Consider the following 10,143-nt stretch of genomic DNA (forward strand, 5'->3'; position numbering starts at 1 on the left):
TCAGAGAAGATACTGGCAGTAGTGGTGGGTAATCAAAATTGGACATCGAAAAGCTCTCGGATGATTGAAAGCTTCAAACTAATATGGGATGACATTTGTTCACCGAACATGTTAGGACACCGGACCCAGATGATCACTGCAAACCGAAAATTAGGTATGTCTCTAACTAGCATAAAGCATACGTAAAACTAAAGTTGCCAAGATAATGACCTCTTCGTGCTAAACTAATACAATTAATTTGTAGACGAGCATTTCAACATCACAAGACGCATGCGTATGAAATGGCCTAATTTACACGAGTGAAGAGGATTTTGACATCACAAGATCTTCGCACGTCAGATGGCATCGTGCACTAATGATGAGCATCCAGGTTTCTGAAGATTTATGCATTTCAGATGCCAGAGTTTGCACTAGTAAGTAGGATTTCGACATCAGAAGCACTTGGAACCATCCGTCTTTTTCTTTTCTTTTCTTTTTTTTTTTTTTTTGACATGGGGGAAGCCAAATGCCTCCAGAATTTATTGATTTGTAGCCATCACTGTCACACAATCTAATTTGTTTATTAATTGCATAGTTTGTCCTAACTTTGTGCCACTGATATCTTCTACTTCAATGAGAAATCTCAAAACTCGAATGATCTCTTCAACTTATGATGACAAAGTATTGTTTGTGACCCACCATGGCAGGTCACAGTCCTTCAAACTATGCGCGTTTCTACGGAGCAGGAGCAGCATAAGCATGAAATGATATCATGTCCCGATACGCTACTGCCATGATGATTATCTCATATACTGCACGACCAGTTCAAAAAAATGTGATCCACATATGTATATCCATGAGAATAGGATTTTGATAGAAAGAAGCAACCACCACCCATCATAATGTCTTTTCTCTCTGTAAGACTCTCTTTTTGCCATCCTGGGCTCATAGATGATGGAATTTCTACACCTGCATGCTTCTACCTCACCAACTATTCTTCGGCCGCCAGAGAGAAGACCAAATTAAGCAATGGAGGGGGTCAAAAAGTGATGATAGGAGTGAAGCTATAGAGCAATAGTCCAACATTCAGCTGTCACGCAGGACAGCCAGCAGCCAGGCTTGTTCTCTGGAGCTGACCATGATCGGTGTCAGCATCGGAGCAACACCATCTCAGGCATCGACATTCTATGGACAAGAATAAGTGGCATGACACCGATGATTCACATCGGAAGTGGAATGTGACAGGGAGAAGGAGACATGGCTCACGAGCGATAAGCCAACAACAGGTGGAAAATTTTTTGATATTCTTCTCCACTTATACATGCATTGTTCGCTGATGCAAAAAATGTTTGCAAAGGTTTGAAGTTGACGGCAGAGGCTGGCGTTTGATAAGGCGTGTGCCAATATGAGCATCTGCTTTCCACTGTTGTTTGTAGTGATCGACCTTGGCGCATCGACAAGGACAGCGGCTGCACCTAACCATCGCTTGGTTGCATTCCATTCCACCAGATGGTTGTGAGAAAGTAGGGGATTTGGCTTCTTGGGGACCATTAAAACTAATTGATATGACTTTCAGGAATAGTGCTGGGTCGTGATAGGAAATTACTTCTTTTTTTCAAGGCAACACACACAAGCAAGAAGTCTTTGCTGCATCCAGTCAGGGTTGGCTATGTGAATCTTATTGGTTGCTTCTGTGAAGGGAAAGCCTTTTCCTGAAAGAAACTGGTTCCAATTCTTAATTTCTCTGTCTCCATCTCACTCTTTTTCTTAGAAAACAGGAGATTGTTGCTCGAAGCAATTGGCCAACCTACAACTAAATCCATGTCATTTCCCTTGTTTTGGGGGAATATTGCTTGTGTTTTTATATCTCATGTGCATACCATTTCAGCGCCACACAGGTTGGTCCATCTGAATTAATTTAAGCACATCATCCATCAAGGCAGAGCTGATGCATGACTTGTGCCCATTTTTCCTAAGAATTTTGAACTTCACTGCCCATTTCACACATTAGTTTCTTGTTCACCTGTCAAACTGTGCTAAGCAACAAACTAGAGGTGCATATGAACATGTTTTGACATTTTATGATATGAAAGCTATAGGCATTTTGGATGGTAGGGGAGAATGCAATATGACCCAAAAGTTAAGACTTTAAGAAACTAATTGCTGTTGCAAATGTCATTGTTGATGGCCACACCATTGTCCACCAATATTCAATATCACTATAGCAGTGTTCCATGTGTCGCAGAAGGAAAACTAAGCTTTTGTTCTCATGGCAAAATAAAAGTAGGCCTACGAGTGCTTTCCAAGATAAGACTATTTTCCATCTAAGCAGTCTCTCAGCTTGCCCGGCTCTATCTCAAAAAAGTTGCATTATCTATCTATCAATGGCTACAGATCTTATCGAGTAGGTATATTGGAGTTGATCGAATTTTTATCTCATTTAAATAATAAGTAAAGAAGAAAAGAGAGAAAAGGTGATCTCTATAGTTGGACATTGCCCCACAGAATTTAGGTCATACAGTGGAACTGTAGAACAAATCGTTGTTCATTGATGATTCATACTGGTCCTAAATATCTATCCAATCACTCGTGCCTAAAATGGAGTTTCCTTTGTTGTCTAATCACTTAGAAACTTCTGAGCAGTCAAGCTTTTTATAGATCCCAATGATAGAAGGACTCTACTTGTCTGATCATTATGATCAGTTCAATGGCTCTTCTCGGGGAGCCCTTCTACCTATTTCTAATTTTTTTTTTAATAGTCACAGTGTTACACTGAATTTTTTAATTAAACAATCTTGCAGAAGGCCTTTCGTACCTTTTTATATTAAATGGGTGTGTTTTAGATTCTAATTAAACATAGGTATTTGATCATCGAGAAAAAAAAAAAAAAAAAGAGTGAAGGAAGAAAGGATTTCTCTCAGTGACTAAGAAAAGAATCAGGTGCGCTTAGATCATGGATTATAAGGATAAGAGATGGTTGAAAAATGGATGAAAAAAGGATACCATATCTTTTAAGGAGCAGAATAGTGCTTTTCCTTTCCTGATAGGCTATTGTAAATCTTGGGTTAACCAGCTGATATATCTACATGCATGACATTAGATGCAAGTTGGCGTGCATAGTTATCACTATTTGTAACTATTGGATTCTACCATGTGGGAGATAGCTGTCTCTCACAAAGAACTTATATGAACCGATGTTGTGATTGGAAGAAATATAAAATCCAAAATTAAGGAAAAGAAATTGGCGCTTTACTTTAGCTAGCAAGGGTATATGGGTTATTTTCTTTGCTTGACCTCCTTAAAGCCAGACTAGAATATCCCACCCTGGAGAAAGCTTTCAAAGATCCATTATTCCTAGAAATGAGTGAAGGAAGAAAGGATTCAATGCTCTTAGTAACTACAACAAGAATCAGGTGCTTAGATATGGATCATATAAGGATAAGAGATGGTGCCGAAATTATTGAAAAATGGATAAGAAGAGGATACCAAATCTCTTAAGGCGCAGAATAGTGCTTTGGAATCAATTCTTTTAGGGCCAAGTAGACCCAACTTTTAGCTAGTACTGACTCCCTGCACGCTGTCTTTTGTTTTATGAAAAAATGGGTGAGAAAAGGATACCAAATCTTTTAAGGAGCAGAATAGTACTTGGGAATCAATTCTTAGGGCTAAGTAGACCCAACTTTGAGCTACAGCCGACTCTGTGTTTTGTTTTATGTGCTTCAGACGTGCGAGTATTTTAAGGTCCACGCGAGATATATAGGGTGTTAAACACCAAATGGGGGCACTAAAATAAAGTAGTGAAGTAGAACGTACTCTTGGACAATTATATGCATATAATAGTTCAGACGGCTAATAAATAAATGAAAGCATGTGGTTATTCCCTTCGGATTGTATTACGTATTCTCAAATTGCCTATAGCTTACTCCATCGGAGTAGGAAGAACGGGCTAGTACGTTCCCCTCCTACTTGGCTAGAGGAACTAGCTTAATTAGCTTTCTTTTCGCTATAATCTACCAGAAATGAGAAAGATAAATAATATAGCATTATTTATTTGCTCTGGGGAATTTGAAAGATTTTTCTTTAGCTATTTTAATATGCTTAGCTTTCGCAGGATTCTTTTCACAAGAATTCATTAATGAAGTACGTGAGTGGGGTGGTCTCAAAAGATATACTACAATGCTGCTAGTCTTTATGCTACTGGCTATTTCAGCAAACTTCAAGGAAATTTCTTCCTTCTTAAACAAGGATTATTTCGTCATCACTGATGTGGACCCTCGGTTAGATGGATCCAACTAAGACACCCCCACCCATCTCCAAGAAATAGTTTCTACCCTCTATTTTCCCTCTTTTCTGGTCTTCCTTTTGCCATATGGAGATATCATATTATTCATCTCCTTGAATCCCAACCATCCATTGATCTCTCCTTGTCCTATAAATGCGTCTGCTGCTCCCTCATTCTATCACCAACCATCCAGCACTTCCCTCTCCTCTTCTTGTTTTCAGCTTCTTGTATCACTCTAGCGTTCCGATGGTTGGTGCAATGGCCAACTCTGAGGTATCCAAAATGGTCAGTTTGCTTCTGTATTCCTTCTTCTTAATGCTTTTTTTTTTTTTTTCCTGCAACACCCTATGTTCTCAGAAGAGCATATCCAAACCATCAACCTTCTTTGATAATATAAACTATCTTTTTGCTGATTTTGCTGATTGCACTAATTAAGAAATTCATTCACATATCTTGCTTTCAAAAAGGAAGGAGTTTAATTTATATTTTTCTAGTTGCATTCACTTGCATAAGTAATAGAATTATTGGCTGTACAAAAGTGAAATAAGTCATGACAGATTGATCATATTATCCATGATGTTTCATAAATGTCCCTTCATAAGGGCCTACTTGTTCCACCAATATCAAGATCAGGAAAATTATCATTCCATCCCCAGTACTGCTCGTCGCATGGTCATGACCAGACGCTGTATCATACCAAACCCATCAACTGGATCAATTCCCTCATGCCATATAGCGTGGAGCTTTTCTTGATACATCGTTTGGGTCCAATAGCATATTGCTAAACCGAACACCTAGTTAGTCTGCTTTCCAGAAGGCATAAATTAACCACCCGAGCATCCATAAAAGCACTCCTATTAAAGCAAAGTGCAATTATTTATCGAAAGAATAAGAACATAATGAATCACTAATGCTATAATAGAGTCGCAAAGTATTCTTTGGATGTGGATATGCTTATGAATAATGGTCACTAGTGAACGTTAGCATATACCACCCTCCATTTGGTATATATAAGAGATTGCATGCGATACTGAAACTAGACTAACAGAGTTGGGTTGGTATTACTGCAGGCAAAGGAGGAACAAGAAGCAAGAGAAGGTGAGATGAGGGTCGGAGTGGTGCCTATGGAAGGAGATGGTGGAACAGAGGCACGAGGAAAAGAATGTTGTGACTATACACTGGATGGCTCTGTGGACCTCAGAGGGCGCCCTGCAGTCAAAGGAAGCTCTGGTGGATGGGTGACCGGTATCCTATTGCTTGGTAATTCTCACTTTTCTATTTATCTATCCATCTATAGAATATTATCTTTTCTGAGGAGAAAGGGAGGGATAAAGAACATAGTCTTAATATGCTATAGAAAGAGAGGTGGAATGATCATATAACAAGGTTGTTTTAGGTTCAAGTATGATATGATGACTGACAGACACTTTCCCACCTTGTTGTTATATATATATATATTTAAAAAAAAGAAAAAGACAATACGTCTGGTGGAAAGAAACCTAATTAGTTATAGAAGCTGTGGGTTCGGGAAGTTTCCTTGTTTCTTCTTTGATTCTGGCTGGGCCAAGGTTGGTCATGCGTATCTGCTGGCCAAGTTAGAAGAGGAAGGGACTTATTCTGATTTTGGTTGGAGCAACCAAAAAGAAAGGAGTTCAAGAAAGACTGGAATATGAGTCTCGGACTCGGAGGGTCTTCAAAGATAATTGCACGATAAAGCAATTTTTCCCATCAACTCAATAGTTTTTGGTTTTAAAAAATATTAATTATTGCCTTATAACATCCATAGGTAACTGATATAGGTTATAACTTTAGTGCATGATATCAAAGCAGCACTTATGTTGTTTAATATTGGCATCGAGGTCTTGATATATACGTGATATCACGGAAAGCTCTTCCATATTCTGTAGTGCGACAGAGACAAAGTTACACTCTCCTGTTGGCACGATGATGATCTATCATACTTGTGCGCGCATAAAACTCAAGCATGCCTCTGGTGGTTCATGTACTTTCATACAAAATTATGTACCATACATATATAACTACATGTGCATATAAAAATGGGGAACAGAACATATAACACATGAGTTGTAACAAATACCTAAGCTCTTCATGGATGATGTGATAGTTATTTCCTCGACGGCTTCCTGTTGTTCAGTTAAATTATCATTTGTATTCCAGTGAATCAAGGCCTAGCAACGCTAGCATTCTTCGGGGTGGGTGTCAACCTGGTGCTATTTCTGACGAGAGTTCTGCAGCAGAACAACGCAGACGCAGCCAACAACGTCAGTAAATGGACAGGCACCGTCTATATCTTCTCTCTTTTTGGTGCCTTCCTCAGTGACTCCTACTGGGGAAGATACAAGACTTGTGCCATCTTCCAAGTCATCTTTGTCGTGGTAAGTCATCTATACTAGACTATCATGCGGAGATGAATTATATAGAGGAAGTTTAAGAAACAATTAGTCAAAAGAGAGCATGAGCTACTAGGCCTAGACGGACATCCATCTTCTAAATGCTCCTATACCAGAATAGGACACCTTATTTTTCCACGGTATACCACATGTTTCTAAAGTTCTGTGACTCTTTATCTTTTGCTTAACAGGGTTTGGTGCTACTATCATTGTGCGCACATCTATTCTTACTCAGACCCTCAGGGTGTGGTGATGGGCACGCTCCTTGTGGGTCTCATTCCAGCATAGAAGTTGGAGTGTTCTATGTATCTATTTACCTGGTTGCCTTTGGGTATGGGGGCTACCAGCCCAACATTGCCACCTTTGGCGCTGACCAGTTTGATGAGGAAGACCCAGGGGAAGCCCATTCCAAGGTCTCCTTCTTTAGCTACTTCTACTTGGCCCTCAACCTGGGATCCCTATTCTCCAACACCTTCTTAAGCTACCTACAGGACCAGGGCATGTGGGCCTTGGGCTTCTGGGCCTCTGGGGCATCTGCCTTGTTGGCGCTGGTCCTCTTCCTTGTTTGGACTCTCAGGTACAGACACTTCAAGCCAGGGGGGAATCCTCTGTCGAGAATCTGCCAGGTGGTCATCGCCGCATCGAGAAAATCGAGGGTCAGGATGCCGCCAGGTGGAGAAGATTTGTATGTGGGTGGGGAGTGTGCAGAAGTTAGTGGTACTAGAAAGATTCTTCACACTGAGGGATTCAAGTAAGTTTTCAAAATATTTTATACATACATACATATACACATATATCTTCTATTGTTTGTTGAGGTTTATTTTCATATATATATATATATATATATATATATGATAGCCACAAGTTATTGCAAATTTATTGGCAGATCATGAAACTCATGAAATTTATGGTCAAGGTTAAGTTTGAGACCTGAGGCTTTCGTTCAGCTACGCTTCCTATTTGGTGAAACATGCTCCATGGATTTCTTCTTTTTGTTTATTCTTCTTAATGCCATCTTTCTTTTACGTGGCTGCAAGTGCACATCGTGGCACAGCATTCGATTCCTGGGTCGCCAAAATTGGTTTCCAGGGTCTTATCACGCGATTTCTAACGTGGACAGCAGAAGATTCCAAGGATAAAATAATCGTGATGAGGACTAGTGTGTTTTCTGGGAGCTTGTTTGGTGGGGCTTGGGAAAGTTTGTGGTGTTTTTGTCTCATAGAATTGATTGATTGGACTCATTTCCAATAACAAGAGTCACTAGCCCCTCAGGAAGTGCTTGTCCATGAGATGTCCCATCGAATGGACACTTGGTTACTAGGACATATTTCCTATTGCAATGGGGAAGGCAAGATATGCCTGTCTCCACTACCTGAATGAACCTTGTGGGAGATGTGACTCAATGAACAGCTCTGACTAGGCCACCAATATTTTATGTGATGTCCTTAGAATTTTTATTTTCACAACGAACGAACATACATCTTCTAGATTTCAATCTACTGTTCAAAAATACTTGATTCACCCTTTTTTGCTTCTTATTGATTATTACTCGAATGAACTCGTTCTTTCTTCTTCCCTTTCTTTTTTTTTTTTTTTTTTTTTTTTTATGCCATAGATTCAAACATCTAAATGATCAAAGTACAATGTGTCTAAACATGCAAAAATTTGAAGTGCTATAGCGTGACTGGTGTACATGGCATATATAACCCCGTACATGCTCTCCAAAATTACAGAAAAATATATAGAGCCATAGAGGTTACAGAAAAGAACCAGCTAGTATCGTTTCTACATGAATAACGCATCCTAATCGAATTTAATTAACAGACTCTGCACAGCTAAGTAGTTTGGTAAATGTAACTACTTCTAATTAATTAATTAAACCAGCATCCAGCACTTGCACTGCATATGATCGATTGAATTAATATACATATATATCGCAAATTTCATCGAAGTATATATGATCTCATTAATTTGTGTTACTACTGAAGCTTCTTGGACCGTGCTGCATACGTGGACTCCAACGACTTCACCATCCAAGGTGAGAGGTCCATCCTCCGGGACCCCTGGCGGCTCTGCACCATCACCCAAGTGGAAGAAGTCAAATGCGTGTTGAGACTCCTCCCCATATGGCTCTGCACCATCCTCTACTCTGTGGTCTTCACTCAGATGGCCTCCCTCTTCGTCGAGCAAGGCGCCGCCATGAACACCAACGTCCATGGCTTCCGCATCCCCCCAGCCAGCATGTCGGCCTTCGACATCCTCAGCGTCGCCACCGTCATCTTCTTCAACCGCAGGCTCCTCAACCCCGTCATCTGCCGTCTGAAGAAAAGCCCCAGAGGACTCACCGAGCTCCAACGGATGGGCGTCGGCCTCGTGATCGCCGTCATGGCCATGGTCTCCGCCTGCGCCGTCGAGCACTTCAGGCTGAAGCACGCCGGCGGCAACGCCGGTAGCTCGTTGAGCATACTGTGGCAGGTGCCGCAGTACGTGCTGATCGGAGCCTCGGAGGTGTTCATGTACGTGGGTCAGCTGGAGTTCTTCAACGGGCAGGCGCCCGACGGATTGAAGAGCTTCGGGAGCGCGCTGTGCATGACGTCCATGTCGCTGGGGAATTACGTCAGCGATGTGCTCGTGACCATCGTCATGGAGATCACGGCGAAGGGCGGCCGGCCGGGGTGGATTCCGGGAAACCTTAACAACGGTCATATGGACAGGTTCTACTTCCTGCTGGCGGTGTTGACCAGTGTAGACTTTGTGGTGTATGTGGCCTGCGCCAAGTGGTACAAATGCATCAAGCTGGAGGGGAAATCCGGGGAGGAGAAGGGGGGTTCCGGGGTCTGATAATAAAGTCTATGATAAACACAGGAGTCAGCAGTCATCACTCATTACATGAGTTATGGTCATTTAAGAATAAATTAACGTGGGACTGGAAGTCAGTCTCTGGAACATTTATGTTAACGTGATGCCCTCCTTTCTTCATATTTTTTCCTGACCTTCCCATGACGAGGGCTCGGTTGGGATCGACGGTGGAAACTGAGGTTGCTTGGGGCATTGCATAACATTGGAGTCATAAAGCTAGCCGGTGCTGTTTTGGTTTCTGGGTTTAGGGTAAACGAAATGGGTAAGCAAGAGGTTTGGAGGCAGAGAGAAAAACACCAACAGCCTAGCATGCACCTCTTACCTTTTGTTTCCCACTCATGTATCTCTCTGAACATATTGAACCTATAATACTTAATTTCATTAAATGCAATGACTTTGCATGCTTGTCCTTTGTTTTATTTATTTATTTGCTGAAAAAGGCTGGAGCCTAAGCACTGGTAATTACATCGATGTGTTTTCTTTTTCCATGTAAAGCAGTTTTCTGATCAAACTTTGTTTTGCAATTCATACTTACCAGAATACTTATGCCAGTTATGCCAATTATTTCTTTTGACTATAATCTCTAGAACAACTTTTGGATACCGTATTTTT

The 10,143-nt window shown here is 41.0% G+C and overlaps 1 protein-coding gene across 2 annotated transcripts; it reads left to right on the forward strand.

Moving 5' to 3' along the window:
* Positions 1-4,418: 4,418 nt before the first annotated feature.
* Positions 4,419-9,917, forward strand: LOC105043845 (protein NRT1/ PTR FAMILY 7.3). Of its 2 annotated transcripts, none has more exons than XM_010921563.4 (5): positions 4,419-4,546; positions 5,332-5,521; positions 6,440-6,657; positions 6,864-7,423; positions 8,661-9,917. In XM_010921563.4, the coding sequence occupies exons 1-5, from the start codon at positions 4,508-4,510 to the stop codon at positions 9,511-9,513; spliced, it is 1,860 nt and encodes a 619-aa protein (XP_010919865.1). In that variant the 5' UTR covers positions 4,419-4,507; the 3' UTR covers positions 9,514-9,917. The 2 variants fall into 2 exon arrangements, with proteins under 2 accessions (XP_010919865.1, XP_010919866.1); XM_010921564.3 differs by having other exon boundaries at positions 4,451-4,534.
* Positions 9,918-10,143: the final 226 nt, after the last annotated feature.

Source organism: Elaeis guineensis, chromosome 4, assembly GCF_000442705.2.
Source record: "Elaeis guineensis isolate ETL-2024a chromosome 4, EG11, whole genome shotgun sequence".
Classification (NCBI taxonomy): domain Eukaryota; kingdom Viridiplantae; phylum Streptophyta; class Magnoliopsida; order Arecales; family Arecaceae; genus Elaeis; species Elaeis guineensis.